We start from the raw sequence: 25,746 nt of genomic DNA, 5'->3' as shown, positions 1-25,746 counted from the left end.
AAAAGAGTTTTAAAATTTTTCAAATATTATAGAAATCCTTGTTCACTGTAGAAAATTTAGTGTCTAGTTATTAATAAAAAAATGTTTATTGTATATGCACTTAATAGCAGGAATGTTTGCAACAATGGAAAAGGGGAGAAAGTCTAAATGTCTATCAAAAGGGGATGGATAAATTATGGCATATCTTTACTATGAATATCATACAGCTGTTACCAACATGAAAAGATCTCTAAATAGCAGGGGGTAAAAGTAGGTCACAGAACGGTATCTATTGTATGATCCCATTTGTGCATTTTAAAGAAGATCTACCATTTATGTGTGTATGTGTATGTATAAATACAGAGTAAAAGATGTGGACCAAAGAGATTATCTGTGTAGACCACTACTGGGATTTAGCTGAGGGCAAGTGAGGGATTGACAAAGAGGAACTTTCTCTGGTCTGAATCACTTACGTTTACTATGTTTTCACACATTACTTTTTTACTAGTTCTTAAAATTAACAAATAAAGGGCAAATTTACAATTCCATCTTATAAAAATCATTGCTAATATTTTGGGTTTCAGTTTGTGTTTTCTATGTACTAAGCCATTTAAAAAATATATTTATGTATAATATAAAATGTTTTATGTATTATAATACATAAAATATTTATAATTTATAGGGGCACCTTTCTGACTCATTGGGTAGAACTTGTGACTCTCAGTCTTGAGGTCATGAGTTCAGGCCTCAGGTTGGGCATGGAGCTTACTTTTACAATTTTATAATTTATATAATATATAATTTGTACCTTTTTTTCCTAAAGACATGTGGGTAGTCTAATATTTTCTTCAGAGCCTATTAATACATGTTTGATAGTCAAAATATTGACCCATATAAATAAGTAGACTATTAAAATCTTATTTCCCAACTGGTCTTGCTTTCGCTCTCCCTTCCTTCTGTCTGTGAACTCTCTTCTTCCATTTCTAGAACAAACAGTTATAGTGTTATAATAGGTTTGCATTTTCATCTTTAGCTATGCTAGCCAAATTTTTTTTTACACATCTCTGGTTGACCTTAATCTCTTCCTTCATGTTTCCTATTGATTGCAATTTGTAATTGAACAGTGGTTTATTGAGTTAGGGGGAAAGAGTTGAAGACTAGGGTAAAAACTGAGTAAAAGTATAATTAACCAAGTAAATGAAGGAGGAGATTGCTAAGAGACTGTAGATATAAACTAAAATCAGAATGAGAACAAAACAAAACTATAGTTTGCTCTTGATTACTTAGGAGCATTTTAGTTGTTGAGAATTGGGAGAGACCTCTGCTGTTTACCCTCCCCTTTGCCTTGACTAGAACCCAGCCTGAAGGCTGATGGGAAATCAGACCTAATCCATTTTTCCCTGGTCTATGTGCTGAAAGAGAGCCCTCACTGAGGTTAGTGTGAAAACCAGTTAATATGCTCCTCGATAAGTGAAAATTTTCCGTATATACTTTATCCACTAGATTATAAATTTGTAGTATCTAATTTATTTTGGTTTCCTCGGTACCTCTCATACATGGTAGATGATAAGTGGTTGAACTGATTTGAATGGATTGGAGTTGTCAAAATGTGTAGTTAACTAAGAATTAATTTGCATTACCCCAGTAAATGAATCCATTTCACTCAGTCATCCTAGTATTTAGTGAATACCTCACTTCTTGCATTCTGAAGCCTCTTATTCTTCACAAGTTCTATTATTACTATTATTGAAGGTAAAGTATTACTATTATTGATATTTTATATGACAAGGAAGAACATTAAGATTAGAGGCAAAGCAAAACCATGATTAAGGGAGAAAGTTCAGTGAATAGAAATAAAAAGGCCTCCCCATATGCCAGAAGGAACTTTTAAAACCTTTAAAAATATGTAGTCAAAATGGGAATGTATAATATTTTAGTTTTGTTAAGTGTACTAAGTCATTTGATCTTTACAACTTTGAATTTTACAACTTTGAATAATGGTAGGTATTTAATAAAGGTGAAGGAAGTTGAGTTCTCTGACCTCTCTGAAACCTAATCAAGTTTATATATCTGATAGATGAGAGCCGTAATCAAAACTTAGGTCTTCCCATCTTGTTTAGCCTGATACACTTTCTCCTGTACCTTCTTTCCTGTACTAACTTAAAATATTGAGTATTTGAAAGTTAGGCAAGACTATTAGTTCTTACAGATCTTAGCAGAAAGCAATTGAACGTATGTATGCATAACAAGAATAGCTTGTAAGTTATGGAGAGCTGACTCTCTGAAATTCTTTTTAGTGCATTGAGTTGATTGATGTTAACTTTGGCATTAATTCTAGTTACATGTTAAAAACCTCTGATATTTACCATATCTAGAGTTTTTCTCTTGACAAAGTGTCAAATTAGTTTTTTAAATTATGTACTAATTAAGAAGTTAACATTTAGAGGCAGTTTGGGGATCACTTTTTTATTAGTAGTCTCTATAGGGGACAGAGTAATGATCAAAATTTGGTTCCTGGCCTTAAGGAACTTATTAATGCTTGTAGGTGAAATAGACATCTATGAAAATAAGAAATACCTGGAATATGAGGTAGAAGGCAATGTATGTCATGAGGGCACAAACAAATGTCTGCACAAGTGTAGGGTAGAAATTTAACAAGAGTTTCTTGTTCACCTGAAATACCATTGTCTTGAGTTTCCCCTTTGCCTATTTTTTTTTTTTTTAAATTTTTAAATTTTTTAATGTTTATTCTTGAGAGAGAGAGAGTGTGAGCAGGGGAGGGGCAGAGAAGGAGACAGAATCGGAAGCAGGTTCTGGGCTCCGGGCTGTCAGCACAGAGCCCGATGCGGGGCTCAAATGCAGGGCTCGAACGCCCGGCTTGAACGCGGGGCTCGAACTCACAAGCCGAGAGATCATGACCTGAGCCGAAGTCGGATGCTTAACTGACTGAGCCACCCAGGCGCCTCGTCCCTTCCTGCCTGTTTTAAAAACACTTAAGTCTGTCTGTCCTGCCTCTGCCACCCAACCCTATTTGTTTCACTGAACGTATATATCACCTAGCTCGTTTATATTCAGAGAATACAGACTTCTTTTAAAATTAATTCATATGTGATTAGGAAGACCCCCAACAGTGTCAGAGAAGAAAATAGTGTAAGTGGTTTTTATGTTGTCCTCTGATTTGTCTTTTTGAATGCTTCTCTATATTAGCACAGATAATTGAAAATCAAATCTTTTGAGAGATGAGGTTAAATTTCTAATTCTTTGTATTTTATTATTTTACATCAATAGAATTTTGGCATTGACATTTTGCTGAGCAGTCTTTTATGATAAAAGAGAGTTTTGCTAAGGTACTTTTTATGCTTTGGAGTAAGAATTTATATTTAGATCTATAAGTATATGCAGTCTTCGGGGAAAGAAGTATACAAAGATGGAAAATACACGTTTTTTACACATCTTTTGTACATATAAATAACTGACGCAGAAAAAAACAAGAAGGACCTCACAGAAGTTATAGTAATGTCATATGAAACGTAGGTTGTGGGACATGCAAAATAGACCACGCTTTTCTCTGTGTTGGGGGTTGTGGGGCAGGGAGAGGAAAAAAGATTTCATGAAAGAGTATCATTTGACTTTGAAGGATGAGTGGTATTTGAACAAAGTGGGGATTTCACTCCATACTGAAGATCCAGAGGCGGGGTTGAAAGAAGTTGATCTTGGCTTTAACCAAGATACACAGTAGTTCACCCTTATCCCCGAAAGATACATTCCAAGTGTCCCAGGGTTGCATGACACTGTGGATAGTACTGAACACTATGTTTTTGCCTGTACATACGTGCCTGTGATAAAGTTAAACTTCCTAGTTAGGCACAGTAAGAGAGATTAACAACCATAATTAATAATAGAATAATTTTAATAATATACTGTAATAAAAATTATGTGAATGTGATCTCTCAAAATAGCTTATTGTATTGTACTCACCTTTCTTTTTGTGATGATGTGAGATAAAATGTGTATGTGCTAAGATGAAGCAAGGTGGATGACATTAGCATTGTCCTGTAGCTTTAGGCTACTGTTGACCTGACACTATGTCAGAAGGAGGATCATCTGCTTCTGGACCGAAGTTGACCTTGGGTAACTGAAACTGCAGAAGGCAAAAACACGGATAAGGTGGAGGTGGCGGGAGGGAGGACTACTGTGTTCAGAACTGTTTTTAAGTTTACTGAGCTACATTTACATTTTTTCTTTATATTTAAAAACATCATTTCTCTGAACATACTTAACAAACTTAAAGTAGTTATGGCTTTTGAATTTGTAGGTTTTCTAAAAAAGGGAAAATATTCTATGAAATGTGAGCATTTTGATTAAGAAAAGTTAATTTTGAACAATTTATTTTATATTTCATCGCTAACACTCCCCCTTTGTGAACTGTGCACTTGGTCTCACAAAAGCTTTTATTTATTTATTTTTTTTACAGACGTTTTTTAGACTACCTAAATACTTCATGTTCTTTCTTACCTCTGTCCTTAGTACTTTTAACTCTCTGCAAAGATCATTGTACTCAACCCCTACCAACTCCTGCTTATTCCTCCATTCTTTAGAGCACTGTAGACATCTCTACTGGAAGGGCATTCTTAAACCTGCACAGTCCTATTCTGTAACCTGTCCGGGTGCCCCTCTCGTGGTGCTTACCCATTCTAACAGGCTTATCGTTTATATTGGAATTGTTTGTTTATATTGGAATTATCTCTCACCAGACTTGTACCCTTTTTGAAAGCAGGGACTAGATCTTGTTGCTGAATCCCTGGTCTCTAGTACAGCCCTGTTTCCTGTCAGTGCAGTAAGTGTTGGCTGAATGAGTGAAACTAGCTTTACATTTATGTGAGAACGTATGCTGAAATTAACTAAATCCATTTTTTTGCAGACGGAGCTTTATATTGTGTTTGTCATAAATCTACGTATTCGCCTCTTCCAGATGACTATAATTGGTATGTATTTAAATTCAATTGAAAAAATAACAGTCTGTTTGTTGTATCTGAAATGATTTAATTTTATTTCTCCTTTTGGTATTTTCTGCTTTCTTTTCTGATTATTCTTTAATTTTGTATTTAAAAATTATTTCAGTGGTCTTATTTACCCAGTATCTGGGCTCATAAATATTTTAAATAGAAATCATTATCATTGTGTTTCAGTGAATACTTAATTTGTTGTAAGACATGTTGTTAGAAATGCTGTCTTTTATCCCAAAGCCTTCCTTAGCTTTATAGAAAAGTTAATTAGTTTTTATAGTTTTTTTCTCTTGGGGTTCATAGCTGTTAGCTTAAGCAATTATTTATCTTTTGTTTGATGAAGAATAATCCTAAATTACAAATAATTTAATGCAGTCACAATTTATTTGGTATTTATTTAATTCTTGTCACTATGTTAAGAACTAGGAATAACGTGAATAAGATGTTGGCTTTTTTTCTCTGTAGGAGAGTCTGATGTACAGAAACCGCAACATATCTTCTTAAGCTATGTTTTTATTGCAGATTTTGGTAAAAATGTATTTTCTGCCCTCTTGATGCTAGTTTTAGTTTTAAGTGTATATTTAGTAAGTACTAAGATAGTGATGAGATTAGAGTAGGTAATAGGTTATACTTTCTGAACCTGAAAAGATTCAGTCTTACAGGTGTTTTGTATTATGTAAAACTCCATTCTTCATCAAAAATCATTGGGTAGATGCAATGTTCGTTATAGCTGTGTTACGTTATTCCATCTTAAAATCATGGTGAAACAACTTGATACCCTATACTGTGTTAGCTAAAAGACGTTGTAGTGTCTAATTGCCACTCTGGTTCAAATCTGCTTGGTATTGAAGTCCTAGAAACTTATATTTATACATGTGTAGAAAACATATAAGATTAATGAAAGCTGAAAGTTGTTCTCTTTAGAATGTATATGGATCTAAGTATAATAGTAGTTGCTGTGGTCTTTGACAAACCAGCGTGGTCAGTTGGTACCTGAATGAGATCCAGCCACAGCACTCCTGGAAAAAATATTTGGAGGAGTATTGCCCAAAATGTGTTTTTCTAGGAATATTAATGGAGGAAAGTGATACTATTCAGTAATTATGAAATTTATTTGACCTCAGAACTCTTTATGGGAGGCTACTTAGAGTTGCACTGTTCCACCAAAGGCACTTAGAGAAATGCTAATCCAGAAAAAGTGCTCAGCTATAGACTTTATGATTGGAAATTCAGGTGATCCTTTGCCTGGAAGATTATTTACTTTGTTGATCTTTAATAATTCAACCAAGTAATGTACTTCTTACAGCTTTTTGAAGGTAGTTTTTAGATAAGGGGAAAAAAGTTCTAATAATAGTGATGAGTAAACATGAAAATCTCTTCCAAAGATTTGGATAGTCTACAAATAAATAATCTGAAGAATAATTTTGATACGATAGTGGGTAACGCATTAAGGGTTTGTTGTGGTAGTTAAGCTGACATATTTCGTGGGATGGTCAAGTTGTCCTCTATGATTTGGGTACCAGGTGCCATAGCATCATTCTTCAGGGGTTTAGGATTAATTACTTTTATCTTTAAGAAAATCATTCTGCCTTGAATACAGTATAACTCTTTCTAAAACATTTTTTTTTTTTTAGCAAAGTAGAGCTTGCTTTGACATCTGATGGCAGGACAATAGTATGCTACCACCCTTCTGTGGACATTCCATATGAACATACAAAAGTATGTATGAGAAAATGTCTTGTAATTTTTAATTTGCTGTTAGAAGTATTCACACTTCCTTACAGTATCCAAAGAGAATAGAACTGTTTGATTTCCTTTATATGGTGTAGATCTTTTTGTTTTTTTAATTTTACCATTTCAATTTTTCTCATTTCTTTTTCATCTTCTTTCTTTAAAAGCTTTTTTCTATACACAAAGTGAACCATTTAAATGCAATCATGGCATCAATTTTCTGGTCTAAAATCTGGTAGATTTTTGTATAGTGTAAATTTACAAAATACATTGTCCCATACTACTTTGTATTGTCATAAGTCATGAAGCACTATATTTTAGAATGCAAAAGTTTTATACCTTTTATATTGAATAGGATCTGATAATCCTTTTAATGTTTGGTGAATTTCCTTTTTTTTTTTTCCAGTTAGCTTTTTCTAATGGGACAACATGGACATGTATTTCAAGGACTAGTTTTTTTTCCATATTTCTTCAAAAGCCACACACTAGGTAGAGGAGGTTTTTTGTTTTCAATACAATTTATTAAAAAAAATTGTTTTTAATGTTTATTTTTTTGAGAGAGAGAGATCGAGCGTGAGCAGGGGAGGGGCAGAGAAAGAGAGAGACAGAATCTGGAGCAAGTTCCAGGCTCTGAGCTGTTAGCACAGAGCCAGATGCGAGGCTCCAACTTCCCAAGAGCAAGGTCATGACTTGAGCTAAAGTCGGACGTTTAACTGACTGAGCCACCCTGGCGCCCCTCAATACAATTTATTTTAGCTTGACCCAAGTCTTTTTGTTAATTTATCTTTATTTGAAATGCTTTCTCCTATGTCTCAGCCTTCTTTTACCATATTTGATAATGTTTGGTTTACTTTTTGAGGAGAAAATAACTAGATAATTCAAATCATGATGTGATGCATCTAGTTGTGCCTATTTTTAAAAATCATCATTAGGGCTAGAATACTGGCTGATTTGACAAAATAGATTGTTATTTTGCTAGTTTTTGTTCCCTTTTTAACATCACCATTTTGTCTGCCTGCTTTATACTGCTTTGTATTCTAGCCAGGTATCATAGGCGATAATCCAGTACCTCTTTTGTTTCATTTCTTGGGGCAATGTGTAGAAAATAGGTGTAAGTCACTGACTTTTATCTTGTAAACGCTCCAGCACATGCTATTTTGTGCCCGCCCTCATTGTTATTTTGAATTATATTTCTGGTTATGTGCTTTATCTCTGTTTTAGCAGTTCTACCAAGACCATGACTGCAAAGTCATTTCTCAACCTCAGACTCTCATCCATATATAGCTTTTTACATCCCTGAATCTGACACTTTTCCTTTCTTTCCTAACTCTCAAAACTTTGCACTGTACTTTTAGAACTTAACAGCATCATTAAAATCTCTCATGATGTTAACTTCATCCAGAATTTTGCCTTCACCTCTGGCTCTACCAGAGACCTGGCTGTACCTGGGGTCATTGCTTTGCCAACCGTTTTTTTTTTTTTTTTCCAGTGATTGATGTTTTCTTCCCTATTCCCTTTTACTACTGGACCTCCAGGGGAAGTAGAAGTCCCTGTAGCTCCTTGTTGTCATATCCAGACCATTTTCCCTCCTTTCTAACAATTTCTAGCTTTGTAGTTTGTGTCATTAAACTGTAGCATCTACTCCCTTTTTTTGTTGCTGTTATCTCCTGTCTTTCAGTTCACTTCTCCTCCCCCCATCCCTTCACTCTTCCTTGAAGATTTTAGATATACTGTGACACCCTCCAATACTGTTTCTGTTCTAATTCTTTGTTATTTCAGTGTCTATATAGATAATCTAATATCCTGGCCTCTGTCTTGTCTTTTGCCCAACATCATCAGCCCCACTCCCATGGCTGCACTCTAGAGATGTTCTAGTCACAAATGCCTCCTCCTCCTTCTTGCCAATTTAGATTTCAAGAATTCCCCCAGCTCCCAGCTCCAAGAATTCTTCATCCCCTCATTGAGACCTACATCCGTTGATTGAACCCCTTTATCACAGCTGCCACACACCTCACACAACCTTACTTCTCTTATCTGGTGTAGATTCTGTGGTCCATCCTTGCAGTCACTCCTTGCATACATGTCCAGCTCCCGCCTCCTTTTTTTCTGTTGCAGTCTCTGTGTGGTAGCAGTTGTTTCCCCTCCTGCATCCTCAATATTCCTCTCTCATCTAGAAGATCACTCCTATCAGTTTACATGTAATCACTTCACTGCTAACCACACTGCTCCCCTGCTGTTATTCAAGTATATTAGGCTCCTACCTCTGGGCCATTGTAGTTCCTGCTTCCTCTACCTGGAATGCTTCCCTGCCAGAAACCTCATAGTTTATTCCGTTTCCTTATTTGTTAACTAGTGAGTAACTTTTGCATTTAAAGTAGTACCCCTGCCCCTGGACTCCTATTGTCTTTTCTCAATAGCTTTTATCATTTTTGGCACACTAGATATTTTCTTGTTTGTCTGTCTCCCACCACCAAAATGTAAGCTCCATGAGGGTAGGGCTCTGTGTGTTTTGTTCTCTGCTATACCCTTAGCATCTGGAATAGCACTTGTATTTGGTAGGTGTATAATATTTGTTGATTAAATGAATACATTTGTTTCTCCCTCTTCATGCTTATGGGTTTCCTGTTTTAAGGCTAAGAGACATTCATAAAGGGAAACATGGGATTTTTTTGTTTCTCAAGTGATAAATTATAGATTGGGCTGCATAGTAAGAAAACATTCTTGAAAACGTGTTACTGTTAGAATACAGTGTGTTCTTTTTGAATCTAGATTTACAAATCTTATGCAGGTAGTACATGATAGTAAATAAATATCTTCAAACATGACTTCAATTTTAGTATTGATTTTTTTTCTTTTCTCAAGGAGGTAGGGCTGCAACTCCAGCAGGCCCTTTGGTTCTTTAGGCCCTGGAAAGCATACTGCATGCAAAGATCCTAGTCATGTGTAGATATGCCTACTGAGACTGGCTTTAAGAAAGTTAAGTTGATTTGCATCTTTGGTGTTCTGGTAATCTATTTGAATCCAAAACATGTTGATTGTTTTCCACAGATCTAAGTAAAAAGATCCTTTTTTCTTCTTTTGCTGAGTATATACTTTATTAAAAGTACTAATATTCTTAAAATGTTTTTCTAGAATTTAGGATTGATTTCTAAATTTCTAAAGTTTAGGAAAATAAAGATATAATTCCAGGGGTAAAAAAATAAAGACTTGGAAAAATAAAGTAAAATGTAAGTACTAGACGGTTCTTTTTAGTGGCTGATTTAGTGGCAAATTTCAAAAGTCAAATTTTGAAAATCCTTAAGAGAAACAAGGGAAATTCAGGATGATAGTTCTGAATAGTTTTCAAAGTTGACATTCAGTTTTATTTTAGTTTTTCTTTTTTACTGAAACATTCACATATCCTTTCTTTGGTTAAGGAGATCAGATACTACCTAAAAATCAATTCTGAGTCAGCCAGAGGCTCTTGGTGTAGACTCGAAGAATCCATTAATTCCAGTGTCTTTTATCTATGTGCCTGGTAAAGAAGTGTTTTTAATCATACAGAGCAGAGAGAATTTGTGATATGTTAGAATTGAGCCTGCTTGGGAATAGGAAGAAAGACCGTGAACATTCATTAACACTTGAAAACAACTTAACTTTTGATAATACTAAAAACATTTAATCTTTAGCATCAAGTATAGTAACCTAAAAGAAAATTATTATAGGCTCTAATCCTGTGTTTGCTGGATCCCTGAGGGTCTGATAGTAGCTTGCAAAGATGCTAATATTTTACTTTACATACAGGTGATGATCTTTTAAAATTACTTTAAATGTCTAAGGAGAGCTTTTTCTTTAAATTATAAATTTAAAGTTTTCTGTTTGAGGCCTTAAATCTTAGTAGCTACCTACCATTATTGAACTCTTAAGAGTACAAGGGACAGGGCCGTCTGGGTGGCTCAGTTGGTTGAGTGTCTGACTTCAGCTCAGGTCATGATCTCATGGTTCATGAGTTTGAGCCCTGCCTTGGGCTCTCTGCTGTTAGTGCAGAGCCCACTTAGGATCCACTGTCCCCCTCTCTCTCTGCCCCTCCCCTGCTCATGTGTGTGCTCTCTCTCTCTTTCACTCTCAAAAATAAATAAACATTAAAAAAAAAAAAAGAGGACGAGGGACAGCTAAGCATACTATATATGATTATTTCATTTAATCCTCATTAAGCCCTTATTGGGTAGGTATTATTTCTCTGGTTTTACATAAATAGAAATTAAGACCTTAAGTAACTTGTTCAAGGTCAGGAGCTAGTAAGTGGCAGAATTAGAGACCGAAGCTCAAGTCCTTAACTTCTTTTATTATTCTACTTCCTAATTTTCTCCTACACTATGTAAGTGGTTCCTTATTTCTGCTTACCTCAAATTGTTACTGGTAAATCTAATTTGAAGACCTTTCATAATCTGGTTTCTCAAGATCCATTTTTAAAGCTTATCCCTATTGTATGTTCTTACCTACTTTCCTTTACTCATAATATTTGTTATACCTTGTAGAATATATTCTGCACTCTGACAAAGTTCTGACTTTGGCTCCTATTCTACTTCTCACTGATATCTTTGTTACTTTGCATTTCTGTAGTACTAAGTCAATTGTATCACCTTCATGCCCATACATACTGCTTTTTAAAGAAGTCTTATTTTGTCATGTGCATATACCAAATAAATATAAGTATATGCTGTAACATTTAATACAATGGTAGAATGTTGTAGTTGACATTAATAGTGTATGAATGTGAGGACTCTTACGTTTGAATTGTTTCCTTTCTGGTTGTAAATTCAGATTTTCATTGTATTGTAATATATATGGTATCTGTAAAGCAAGGCAATGTTCCCACCTCTGTTACATACAGTGTCATTTAATATTTAAAATACACATGACTTCACTTTCCAAAACAGTGACTTTTTTTTTTTTTGAGAGAGAGAGAGTACACTTACAGGTTGGGGAGCGCAGAGGGAGAGGGACAGAGAATCGCAAGCAGGCTGCACACCTAGCACAGAGCCTGATGGCGATTCAGGGCTCAATCTCATGACCGTGAGATCATGATGTGAGCTGAAGTCAAGAGTTGGACACTTAACTGACTGAGTCATCCAGGTGCCCCCAAGACAGTGATTCTTTAAGGCTTTAATGAGCTAGTGTTACTGATGGGAATATGTCATATCACTCATAATGTGTTGTAGAGGAGATGAGATTTTAGTAATTGATGTCTTTGGGCAAAAAATTTCTCAAGTTACCATAAAGCATCATTTGATGACATTTCAGTCACGTAAATGAAAACATTGAAATTTTAAAAATTTCCTTTGGATATAAGAAATACCATTTCAATGAAATGTTTTTCACCATGGGGCACCTGGGTGGCTCAGTCAGTTAAGTGTACAACTTCAGCTCAGGTCATGATCTCGCAGTTTATGAGTTTGAGCCCTGTGTCAGGCTCTGTGCTGATAGCTCAGAGCCTGGAGCCTGCTTCAGATTCTGTGTCTCCCTCTCTCTCTGACCCTCCCCTGCTCGCACTCTGTCTCTCTATCTCTATCAAAAATAAATGAACATTAAAAAAATTTTATTAAATGTTTTTCATTGTATTTCACTTTAATGATAAGCAAGGTTAGAGACTATAAACTTTTTTTTTAATGTTTATTTATATTTGAGAGAGACAGAGCATGAGTAGGGGAGGGGCAGAGTGAGAGACACATAGAAACTGAAGCAGGCTCTGAGATGTCAGCACAGATCTCAACGTGGGGCTCAAACTCACATACAGTGACATCATGACCTGAGCTGAAGCCAGATGCTTAACCAACTAAGCCACCCAGGTGCCCGAGACTGTAAACTTTTAAGTTAAAAAATAATGGGTACAATTTATAGTTTTAGGAATAGAAATTAAAATAATAAGTACTTTATTACTGGGGGAAAATAACATTAAATAAAGAAATTTATTACTGGAAAAGAAACCCAAAACTTGATAGGAGAGGAAAAGTATTTCTGATTCTTTAGTGGATAATGCAACTAAAGCAAAATTCTGTTCTGAAAACTTACCTACCTTGAGGTACTGTAATAGATTCCTGAATATGGGTATTGTTGTATTGTGAACTCAATGTACTGCTGGCTAACATTCCTACCTTTTGATGTTGTTCGTTACTTATTGTTTTGTAGCCTATCCCACGGCCAGATCCTGTGTGTAATAATGAAGAAACACATGATCAAGTGCTGAAAACCAGATTAGAAGAAAAAAAGGAACCCTTGGAGCAAGGACCTATGATAGAACAACTTAGCAAAATGTTCTTTACTACTAAGCACCGTTGGTATCCTCGTGGACAGTGAGTTCTATTTTCTTTTCTTAACTCCCACTCGACAGCTAAAAGAATACATAACTTTTCTTGCATTAACGAACTTCTGAGGTTATATTCTGTGTGGTGAAATTAACACCCAGTATGATCACCTAGTAAATTGTAGTTTTAGATGTACATACATATAAATGAAATAATACTTCTTTTTTCTTTTATTTGAATGGGGGGATTTAACCAAACTTTCAGTGAATTTTGTAAGAATTCTTGAAACTTTTTCTATTCTGTGATACAGTCATTTGCTGTGTTGTTTTTATTCATCCTCCTGCCAAATAATTAATTTTGTCCTTGGGCCTTTATCCATTTATTTAACAGATTACGAGTTACCGTTAAAAAAATTGGGGTACAGCAAATGATTGGGCAGTGTATATGGTTCTCAGTTCCTTTAGAAACTAGTTGTCCCTCTGTTTGCTAGTACTCATATTTTATTACATAGATTTTTTTTTAACCTCCTAATTGACTCTGGCTTTAGTTTTTTTTTCTTCTTTTGATTCTTCTTTCTTTTATATCTGTCTTACTCCCTATCAAAACTGAGAGGTGACTGTTTTTAATCGTTTATGTTTGAGCAAATTTTGTTCTTACTCAGTCACCAGTCACCCATCACCCAGTAACTAAGTATATTAATGAATATATAATATATATTCATATTCATTAAGTATATTAATGAATATACATTCATCTACCTGCTCTACTAAGTAAGTGCTGGGAGATCACAAACACAATCCTTGTTTGCGAGTTATTTATAGTCAAGGAGAGAGGGTTAACAAAATCAAGTGATTGAGCCTTGAAGAGTGGTTAGGAGTTAGCCATGAGGAATTCTGAAAAGGTTCTGTAGGCAGAGAGAACAGGATGTCATAGAGTATGCTGGGGAAATTGCAAGTAGTTCAGCATGGAGGGGACCCAGAATATGAGGGAATGTAGGAAGGGTCTTATAAAGGATTTTGTATTGTGCTGAGGAGTTTAGGTTTTATTTTCATTGCCATATTTTAAGAAGAAAGGTTTATGCATTAAAAAATCAAGGCAGGGGGTGACGCCTGTGTGTCAGTCAGTGAAGCATTCGACTTCGGCTCAGGTCATGATCTCACAGTCTGTGAGTTAGAGCCCTGTGTCAGGCTGTGTGCTGCCAGCGTGGAGCCTGGAGCCTGCTTTGGATTCTGTGTCTGCCTCTCTCTCTGCCCTTCCCCTCCTCGCGCTCTGTCTCTCAAAAATAAATAAGCATTAAAAAAAAATTCATTAAGTGGGTTCTGTATTGGGATAAGGTGATCTATGGAAAGTTTGGAGTCAGGGGGGCCTGTTTGGAAACTATTATAATAGTCTAGGTGAAATTTGTTGAAGGCCTAAATGAAAGGACCAGCAATGGGAATAGAAAGGGGGAACATAAAAGAAAGAACTATAATAAAAGGAGGAAATAAAAGGAGGAAGGAGGAAAATAAAAGAATTTTAATTAGCAGCACTAGGTCACTGATTAGTCATGGGAAGAGACAGGTGGCCTCTCAAGTTACAGACAGGTGTTTGGGTGGATGGTGGTGCCATTCATACACATGGGGAAACAGGTTTGACAGTGAGGAAGATGAACCCATTGTTGGTCATACTGAGTCTGAAGGGTCAGTGGATCGATCCATTTGGTAGGGAGCAAGTCTGAAAGCAAATGAATGTATGGATCTGGGGCTTGGTTTACTTTTTTAGTTTCTCTTTAGAAGATCCTCCCATTTTCTTAGTTAAAATAGAGATTCCTTGAGGCTTTGTCTCATACTCCATGTCTTGCTGAAAATCATTGCAAGAGCTTTAATTATATTCATTATACAGATGACATGCAACTTGCTCCATTATACATTCTTTTATTTCCTTGATCTTATTCCCAGTATTTGTCCTTAGAAATTTCAAATTAAGTATCTTGTCCAAAGTTTTAAATTCATTATAACAAAAACACAGCTCTTCTTTTTCTGTCTTAAAAGAGCTCCTCTTTTAATAATCATTCTATAATAAAAGTGATCTTTCTGTATCAATTTCTCAAGAAGAAATTTGCAATATTTTGGCCACCATGCTGTCTTTTAATTCCTGCTTCTGTTCGTTCTTTCTTTCTTTCTTTCTTTCTTTCTTTCTTTCTTTCTTTCTTTCTCTCTCTCTCTCTTCTCTCTCTCTCTCTTTCTTTCTTTCTTTCTTTCTTTTTGTTGAAGTTTTGGGGTGCCTGGGTGGCTCAGTCAGTTAAGCGTCTGACTTCAGCCCAGGTCATGGTCTCACGGTTTGTGAGTTCGAGCCCTGCATTGGGCTGTATGGTGACAGCTCAGAGCCTGGGGCCTGCTTTGGATTCTGTCTCTTTCTCTCTCTGCCCCTCTCTGGCTCATGCTCTGTCTCTTTCTCTCTCTCAAAAATAAATAAAATAAATTAAAAAAAAAATTAAAGTTTATTTATTTTGAGACAGAGAGAGACAGCACGAGGGAGGGGGGGAAGAGAATCCCAAGCCCATGTGGGACTCCATCCTACAACCGTGATAGCATGACCGGAGCTAAAATCAAGAGTTAGATACTTAACCAACTGAGCCACCCAGGCATCCCAACCTACTTCTGTTTTTTATCCTCTTCTTTGGTTTTTCTTTTCTTATTTAGTACCTACTTTGTTTATACACTCTCTCTGGGTTTTTTTGTGTCTTTGTAATTGTAATTTAGGGTATGTGGAAACAAATTAGCAAACCATTTCTTAGCCCCATATGTATGCCATTACTGTATTCTAAGATTTCTTTCCATGATTCATAATGTCGCTCATGTTTCTCTTTTATTTTGTCTCATTATCCAGATATTTTAGTTCAGGCCCTATCTTGAAATTCTTCTGTAATGGCTTTCACTACCTGTTTTCTCCCGGCATGTTCCATACTGCTGTAATCTTTTGGCATCTTTTGTTTATAACCAAATTACTGTAGTTATGAAAATCTTGTAAAGGGGACTTAAAGGGGACAAAATTGAAGGTAAGAAGACCAGTACAGACTCTTAAAACCATGCATGTTATACTCATACTTTTATGTCTAGTATCCCACCTATATTTAATCTTATTTACTTTTTTAATCATTACTGCTAATTAGCTTTTGACTGCTAATTAATTTGATCTCCTGGTATGTCATGTCCCATCAGGATTACTAGGTTCTGCAGTTGTAAGCAGACTTCAATTAGATGCAGTTGATTATCCCAATATCTCTCCTGATAGTTTAGTTTTTTTTTTTTTAATGTTTATTCTTGAGAGAGACAGAGCATGAGTAGGGGAGGGGCAGAGAGAGAGGGAGACACAGAATCCAAAGCAGGCTCCAGGCTCCAAGCTGTCAGCACAGAGCCCGACATGGAGCTCGAACCCACAAGCTGTGAGATCATGACCTGAGCTGACATTGGACACTTAACCAATTGAGCCACCCAGGTGCCCCTCTCCTAAGAGTTTAGCAGAAAAACTTCAGATACTAGCTTATGTGTATAAAGAAAATTTTTACTTGTAGGCATTGTCCTTGTGTGATGCATCATCTTTCAGAATTTTAAATAAGCTGAGGTGTGATCACTAATCATTCAACAAGTATTTATTTGTTGTCTAAATATTTATTTTGGATTAACATAAGCCATTTTTCAAGTGTTGATTTCTAGATGTCATTGAGCTCTTCTTAAACATTAGGCATGTGTAGAAGGATATTTTACTAAATATTTCACAATTTTTAGGTTATGGCAATCAAAAGACTAGGACCCGTTATGAATTTAATAATTGGGGATATATAATATCTTTTTAAATAAGTGTGTATTAACAGATATAAAATGTTTGTTTAAAGTATTTTTAAACAATGCATTATTTTAAAGTATAAGGTAGAAATTTTCTTTATACTTACTCATGTCCTGTGTCCCATAGGTAAGCACTGTTAAACCCTTCTTATATGAATAGACCTATCTCATACTCAATATTGTGCTTTTTAAACTCTAGTAAAGTAAAACTCTTTTCTGAGTGTATGGCTTTGTTTTAAAGGGGCCTGGGCTTACTCAAATCATCTTCCCTCTGCTAGTTACTAGCTCTTTATTTAATCTTGTTATTTATTAAAGAAAATAGAAATAGTGCCTAATTTGCCTGGTGGTTTTTAAAAGTTAATTAATTTAATTCCAGTATAATTAATGCATTGTTATATTAGTTTCAGGTGTACAATATAGTGATTCAACAATTCTGTACATTACTCAGTGCTCATCATGATAAATACACTTTTAATCCCCTTTATTTCATCTGTTCCGCCATCCCCCTCCTGCCCTGCACTCCACCTCCCCTCTGGTAACCATCAGTTCTCTGTTTAAGAGTCTGTTTTTTGGTTCGTCTCTTTTTTCTTTGTACGTTGGTTTTGTTTCTTAAATTCCACATAATGAGTGAAATTATATGGTATTTCTTTCTCTGATTTATTTCACTTAGCAGTGTATATCCTGTAGATCCATCCATGTTGTTGCTATGGTTGAGTAATAGTCCATTGAAAATATATATACTACAAAAAAAAAAAAAAAAGAAAATATATATACTACATCTTTACTCGTCTGTATATACGTAGATATTTGGGTTGCTTCTATAACTTGGATATGTAAGTAATGTCACAGTAAACATAGGGGTACATATATCTTTGCAAGTTAGTGTTTTTTATATTCTTTGGGTAAATACTGCATGGTGGTTTTGAGATAAAATATGATCATATAAGTTAAACACCTGGCATATAATATATGCTTAGTGATAATATGGTAATGACAACTATTAATATTGTCTCCTACTCATAGTTTTCCTCTTAACTCTTTTTAAAGCACTTTATCTTAGATAAACTCTTTTGAGGTATAATTTACATACAGAAAAATTCACTGGTTTTAAGTATACACTGTGATGAGTTTTGACAAATTTATGTACAGTTGTATGATTACTACCACGAGCATAATAAAGACTGTTACATCACCCCCAAAAAGTTCTCATGCTCTTTTGCAGTCAGTGTCTTCCCTTTAATCTCCACCCTGGCAGTCACTCATCTCCTTCCTATCACTTTTTAAAATTTCCTGAATTTGTAGAATTTCATGTTTGCCCTTTCTAGAATTTCACGTAAATGGAATTATACAGTCTGGAGCCTTTTGTAAAGTCTGGCTTTTTTCACTTATTATAATGCTTGTGAGATTTATCTTTGTTGTTATGTTACCAATAGTTTATCCCTTTTTATTTTTGAATAACATTCTCGTATGGATAAACCACAATTTTTTTATCTATTCACCAGTTAATGGACATTTTGGATTCTTTCCATTGGGGCTGCTTTGAATAAAGCTGCATAAATGTTCAAGTACAAGTCATTGTATTGACATATTTTCATTTCTCTTGGGTAAATACCTAGGGTTAGGATTAGTTGGTCATAGGATAAGGACATGTTTAAATTCATAAGACACTGTCAAAGTAGCTGAACCATCTTTCATTCCCACTGACAGTTCTAGTGTTCCACATCCTCCCCAACACTTGGTATTACTAGTCTTTTTAACTTTAATCATTCTGTTGGATAAGTAGTAACATTTCACTGTGTTTTAAATTTATGTTTCCCTAACTGCTAATGATTTTTAGCATCTTTTCATGTGTTTATGGGCCATATATACATTTGGCAGGGGTTTTTTTTGTTTGTTTGGGGGGTGGGGGTTTATTTGTTTGTTTTTGGTGAAATATCTATAAACAGCTTTTGGCTATTTTTAAAAAGCAGATTAATTGTCTTACTATGGTATAAAACTTGTGGATCAAAGTCCTTTGTGAGATGTCTTGCAAATATTTTTGTCTGTGGATTGCTTTTTTATTTCTTTAATAGTGTTTTTTGAAGATCAAGTTTTTAAAATTGTGATGAAATCCAGTTTACAAATTTTTCCATTTAATTCAGGCTTTTTACATACTACTTAAAAAATCTTTGCTTGACCCAAGATCACTAATACTTTCTCCTGTGTTTTCTTCTAGAAGTTTTATAATTAGCTCTAATATTTAGATGTATTATCCATTTACAGTTAATTTTTATATATGGTGTGAGGTATAACCTGAGGTTCATATTTTTGGCGTGTGTGTGTGTGTGTGTGTGTGTGTGTGTGTGTGTGTGTGTGTGTTGCTCCAACACCATTAGTTAAATATACTGTCTTTCACCACTGAATTGCCCTAGCAACTTTGTTGAAACTCAGTTGACAATATATGTGGGTCTTGGCATCTCTTATTTTGGTCTGTTGTTTGTCTTTTCAATACCACTCTGTTTTGGCTAAATAGCTTTAAGGAAGTCTTGAAATCAGGTAAAGTCCTCTAATTTTGTTCTTTTTTTCAAAGTTGTCTCAGCAATCTTAGGTCTCTTAGATTTCCATATGAATTTTAGAATCAGCTTATCAGTTTTGATAAAAAGCCTGCTGGGATTTGAAGGAGATTGTATCCTGTCTCTAGATCAATTTCAGGAGAATTCTTGTCATAATGGTATCGAATCTCTTTATCCGTTAAAATAGTGTATTTCTCCATTTATTTAGGTCTTTAAAATTTTTTCACTTAATAGTGTTTTATATAATTTGCAGTGTATGAATATTCTACATTTTTGTTAAATTTATTTCAAATATTTCATAGTTTTAATACCATTATAAATAGTATTGGGTTTTTAATTTCAATTTCCAAGGTTTTTTGTTTGTAATACAGTTTTGTTGTAGAAGTGTGGTTGATTTTTGTTTACTGATGTTGTCTCTTGTGATCTTGAGAAGTTCTAGTAGCTTTTTAAATATATTCCTTAGGATTTTCTATTTAGATGATCATGTTTCATTAAATAAAGACAATTTTACTTCTCCTTTTACAATCTTTATGCTTTTTATTTCTTTTTCTTGCCTTAGTGTGCTGCTTAGGATCTTATATACAATGTTGCGATAGAAGTGTTGAGAATGGACATCATTGCCTTTTTTCCAGTTTTAGTGAGGGAAAACATTGAGCCTTTAAACATTAAGTGTGATGTTCAGTATGGGTCTTTATAGATGCCCTTTATCGGGTTGAGAAAAATCCTTCTTTTCCTCATATGGAGAGATTCTATCGCGAATGGGTGTTGAATTTTGTTAGATGCTGTTTTCTGTACTTATTAAGATGATCATTTGGTTTTTCTTTTTTAGTCATATAATGAATTATATTGAATGACTTTAAATGTTGTACCAATCTTTCATTCCTGGGCTAAACTTCACTTGGTTATGGTTACTTTATCTATCTATCTATCTATCTATCTATCTATCTATTTATTGTTTATTTATTTTTGAGAGAAAGACAGACAGACACAGAGCATTAGCAGGGGAAAGGCAGAGAGAGAGAGAGGGAGACCCAGAACTCAAAGCAGGCTCAGGCTCTGCGCTGTCAGCACAGAGCTCAATGCTGGGCTCGAACTCACAAACGGCGAGATCATGACCTGAGCCGAAGTTGGACGCTTAATCGACTGAGCCACTTAGGCGCCCCATGATATATTATTTTTTTTTAATGTATTGTTTGGATTTGATTTGCTAAAATTTTGTTGTGGATTTTTTACATCTTTGTTTATTAGGGTTACTGGCCTATAGATTTATAATATCTTTGTCGGGTTTTGGTTTCAGAGTAATGCCTGCAACAGAGTGGGTTTGGTAGTATTCCCTCCTCTTCAGTTTTTGGGAAGAATACCTTAGAATAGGTATTATTTCTTTTCTTTTTTTTTAACTTGTTTTATTTTTTATTTTTTAAAATTTACACCAAATTAGCATATAGCGCAACAATGATTTCAGGAGTAGATTCCTTGATGCCCCTTACCCATTCAGCCCATCCCCCCCTCCCACATCCCCTCCAGTAACCCTCAGTTTGTTCTCCATATTTATGAGTCTCTTCTGTTTTGTCCCCCTCCCTGTTTTTATATTATTTTTGTTTCCCTTCCCTTATGTTCATCTGTTTTGTCTCTTAAAGTCCTCATATGAGTGAAGTCATACGATTTTTGTCTGACTAATTTCACTTAGCATAATACCCTTCAGTGCCATCCACATAGTTGCAAATGGCAAGATTTCAGTCTTTTTGATTTCTGAGTAATAGTCCATTGTGTGTGTGTGTGTGTGTGTGTGTGTGTGTGCGCGCGCGCGCGCGCGTGTGTGTAGACATACACCACATTTTCTTCATTCATCCATCAATGGACATTTGGGCTCTTTCCATGCTTTGGCTATTGATAGTGCTGCTATAAACATTGGGGTGTATGTGTCCCTTCAAAACAGCACACCTATATCCCATGGATAAATACCAAGTAATGCAATTGCTGGATCATAGGGTAGTTCTATTTTTAGCTTTTTGAGGAACCTACATGCTGTTTTCCAGAGTGGCTGCACCAGCTTGCATTCCCAGAATAGGTATTATTTCTTAATGTTAGAATTTACTAGTGAAATCATCTAGATATGGGATTTTCTTTGTGAAAAGATTTCTCACTGCATTCAATTACTGTGCTTGATAGATAGGGCTGTTTAATTTCTCTCTTTTTGAGTAAGCTTTGGTAGTTTGTATCTTTCAAGGGATTTGCCCATTTCACCTAAATTATTGAATTTATTTGCACATAGTTTATAATATTCCTTTATTATACACACTGCTACACTAGTGTGGTGATGTCACTTCTCTCATTCCTGGTATTGTTATTTTGTTGAGGTTTTTGAGAGTCAGCTTTTGGTTTAATTGATTCTGTTGTCTTTCTGTTTTCTATTTTTGACCCTTGTTATTTCCTTCCTTCTGCTTACCCTGGATGTAATTAGTTCCTTTTCTAGTTTCTAAAGGCTTGTTGTTTAGAAACCTGTCTTTTTTATAATTTTTTTTAATGTTTATTTATTTTTGAGACAGAGAGAGACAGAGCATGAATGGGGGAGGGGCAGAGAGACAGGGAGACACAGAATCCAAAGCAGGCTCCAGGCTCTGAGCTGTCCGCACAGATCCTGACGCGGGGCTCAAACTCACAGACTCGTGAGATCATGACCTGAGCTGAAGTTGGACGCTTAACCAACTGAGCCACCCAGGCGCCCCACCTGTCTTCTTTTTTAATTTAATCTTTTAATGCTATAAATTTCCTGTTAAGCACTGCGTTAGCTGCATCCCACAAATTTTGATATGTTTTCACTTTCATTTAGTTCAAAATGTTTTCTAATTTCTCTTATGATTTCTTCTTTGAACCATGGGTTACTTTTCTGTTAGTGGTTTCTAGTTTAATTCTGTTGTGATCACAAAACATACTTTATATGATTTCAGTCTTTAAATTGATTAAGATTTGTTTTATGGCCCAGATTATAGTCTGTCTTGGTGAATGTTTCACATACATTTGAAAAGTAGGTGTATATTCTGCCATTGCCGCTGGTAGTATTCTAAAAATATCAGTTAGGTCTACTTGGCTGGGAGTGTGGTTCAAGTTTTCTATACCCTTACTAATTTTCTATTTAATCAGTTATTATTAGAATGATATGGAAATCTACAGCTATATTTGTGGATTCTTCTATTTCTTCTCCTGATTCTATTTGTCTTCATAGATTTTGAAATTGTGTTATTAATTGTATATACATTTGTTATTGTAGCTTCTTGATGAATTGACACCTTTATCTTTATGAAGTCTTTTTTTTTTTTTTGTAATGTTTACTTATTTTTGAGAGAGAGAGGGAGAGCAGAGGAGGGGCAGAGAGAGAGGGAGACAGAGAATCCCAAGCAGGCTCTGTACTATCAGTGCTGAGTCTTATGTGGGGCTTGAACCCATGAACAGTGAGATCATGACCTGAGCTGAAAGCAAGAGTCGGACACTTAACTGACTGAGCCAACCAGGCACCCCTGAAGTCTTCTTATTTATTGCTGGTAATATTTCTTATTCTGAAGGATAATTTGTCTAGTATTAATATAGCCTATCCAGACTTATTTTGATTATCATTTACATGATCTGTTTATGTTCCTTTACTTTTTTTTTAAGTTTATTTATTTATTTTGAGAGAGAGAGAGAGAGAGAGAAAGTGAGTGCAGGAGAGACAGAGAGAGAGGGAGAGAGAGAATCTCAAGCAGGCTTTGCACTGTCAGCAGAGTCCAATGTGAGGCTCTAGCTTATGAACCATGAGATTATGACCTGAGCCAAAACCAAGAGTTGGATGCTTAACTGACTGAGCCACCCAGGTGCCCCTCTTTTCTTTTACTTTTTTTTTTTTTTTTAATTTTTAATAAAAAAAAAAATTTTTTTTTTAACGTTTATTTATTTTTGAGACAGAGAGAGACAGAGCATGAACGGGGGGGGGGGGGGGGCAGAGAGAGAGGGAGACACAGAATCGGAAGCAGGCTCCAGCCTCCCAGCCATCAGCCCAGAGCCTGACGCGGGGCTCAAACTCACGGACCGCGAGATCGTGACCTGAGCTGAAGTCGGACGCTCAGCCGACTGAGCCACCCAGGCACCCCTCTTTTCTTTTACTTTTAACCTATCTGTGTCTTTATTTTATTATTATTATTTTTTTAACGTTTATTTATTTTTGAGACAGAGAGAGACACAGCATGAACGGGGGAGGGGCAGAGAGAGAGGGGAACACAGAATCAGAAGCAGGCTCCAGGCTCTGAGCCATCAGCCCAGAGCCCGACGCGGGGCTCGAACTCGTGGACCGCGAGATCGTGACCTGAGCGAAGTCGGACGCTTAACCGACTGAGCCACCCAGGCGCCCCTCTGTGTCTTTATATTTCAAGTGGGTTTCTTAGAAGTAGAATTTTACTTTTGGGTTTTACTTTTTTGTCCAATCTGACTTTTCATTTCAGTCAAGCCATCTTAAATGCTGTTTCCTTTGATTTTTGGTACTTTCATTTTTCTGCCATTTGCTCTTAGCTTACTTTTTCCATGAAATTTAACTTGATTATAGTCATTTTGACTATAGCACATAGTTATACACACACACACACACACACACACACACACACACACACACACACACAGCTAATAGTTTCCCTGTTAGCACAACTGTATATAACCATAGATGGCTGGATATATGTTAATGTTATATTTGTATTTATGAGTAATTTTTTGTCTACATCTCCTGCTCTAGACTATTTTCTCTTCATCAGGAATACATCTTTTGTAGTTTTCCACATGATCTCTAATACAGAATTCTTAATACAGTGTGTGGGTACTCAGTTGCTGTCTGATGAAATATATCTTACTAATTATGTCCACAGCTTCTTGAAGGTGTTCAGTTTTTTTTTGAATGGTACTTTATTTATGATAGTTTTGGGGAAGGTCCACTGGTAAATTTCTCAGTGATTCTTAGAAGTTTTATTCCCAGAGTTTAGCTATCAAGTTATGTGAGTTTATTCAATTTTCATTTTATTTGATAGGGTCACAGGTAGAGTAAGTTGTTTCTTATTATCAAATTCTTAATCAAGGTCAGCAGTGGCTTTATGATCCCAGGGTGTTGCCTCACTTCATTCACTCCTGAACCTACATACATTTAATTAATGGCCTCCCCCAAAGTGGGTGGGTTGGAAGTGTAGGTAGTGTGACTGTATGCATTCGATGCCGAAATAGCCCAGTGGCCAAAAACATTGGTGATTAGATTATCTCAAGTCTGGAAATCTAAAGTTAATATTGTTACTGTGAAATTTGTGAATTGCTTTTTGCCTTTTCCTAATCCTGGTGATCCTACTTACTTTGGGAAGGCAATTCAAAGATTCTTCCTAGGTTTGAGCTTAATGCTGAGATTGGGTGCCAGAACTATTTAAATTTTTAGTGTGGGAGGTAGATAATGAGGAAACCCAGGACACTGGGTGTGCAGTTAAATCGAACTTTTAGTTCCTTATGTTTTGCCTTTGCCTGAATGACTATTTTTATATTCATTTGTGCCGAGGTTGATTTTAATAGATAACCATGTGGTTCCTGCTACTTCCTGTTTGATAATATTACAGGTATGAAAACAAATTAAACTAGCTTAGCTATTACATCATATTCACCTGACGTCATGGGGCTTTGAACATGTTCTTTGAAGGATACCCATTATGCAAATCCATTTTTTTTCCGTATTCTCAACAGCAGTTTGCATTAGATATCTCCTTCGTAAATAGTTGTTGAGGACCTGATTCTGAGTGGCTTTGCCCTGCACAGCAGCCCCTACAGTATCTCCTGTTGGCCTTTAGGGTTGCTAGTACTCAGGAAGCAAGTATATCATCTGTGCCCTTATGTATAGCATTTGTGTACAGGATGTTTTCCCTTTCAGTCTTCCTCAGTTGGCATGAAAAACATCAGAAGTGATGGAACATTCTTTCTGTTATAACTGTTTCCAAAACACATCATTTTAGCAGTGTTACAGAGTCCCTAATAGTTGTATTTGGGTTATCTGTTATTTTTCTCATTAATTCAACCTTAATAGCTTCATTGAAACTATTTATATATATCTAAAGTTCATATACTAGCCTAGTTTCTCCTACTGATTCCTTTTCATATCCTTTATCAATAAATTTTGGAGTGCCCAAAGATCAGTCCTTGGTTCTCTCTTCTTTTCTGTCCCATTTTCCAAGATAGTGATTTTATCCAGTCTCATGGCTTTAAATATCTTCTGTATGCTGATGGCTCCCAACTCTCTTTTTTGTTGTTGTTGTTGTTTAACTTTTATTTCATTATCATAATCTTCACTCTGAATCCAGCTAGACTTGGAGGGGAGTAAGGA

General features: G+C 35.6%; 1 protein-coding gene across 4 annotated transcripts in view; it reads left to right on the top strand.

Annotated features, from left to right (window-relative positions):
• MRPL42 (mitochondrial ribosomal protein L42) overlaps positions 1-25,746 on the top strand; it is a 72,708-nt gene that overhangs the window by 3,382 nt on the left and 43,580 nt on the right. For 2 of the 4 annotated variants that reach the window (XM_019446428.2, XM_019446427.2), the window contains exons 3-6: positions 4,901-4,964; positions 6,620-6,704; positions 12,885-13,048; positions 15,869-16,255. In XM_019446428.2, coding sequence (XP_019301973.2) covers positions 4,901-4,964; positions 6,620-6,704; positions 12,885-13,048; positions 15,869-15,992 — 437 coding nt within the window. In that variant the 3' untranslated portion in view covers positions 15,993-16,255. Of the gene's footprint in view, positions 1-4,900; positions 4,965-6,619; positions 6,705-12,884; positions 13,049-15,868; positions 16,256-25,746 lie in introns of those variants that run through there. The other 2 variants (XM_053895990.1, XM_053895989.1) reach the window with 1 other exon arrangement.

This window comes from Panthera pardus, unplaced genomic scaffold (assembly GCF_024362965.1).
Source record: "Panthera pardus isolate Hobbes unplaced genomic scaffold, ASM2436296v1 HiC_scaffold_6, whole genome shotgun sequence".
NCBI classification, from domain to species: Eukaryota; Metazoa; Chordata; class Mammalia; order Carnivora; family Felidae; genus Panthera; species Panthera pardus.
This window is presented reverse-complemented; position numbering and strand designations above follow the sequence as displayed.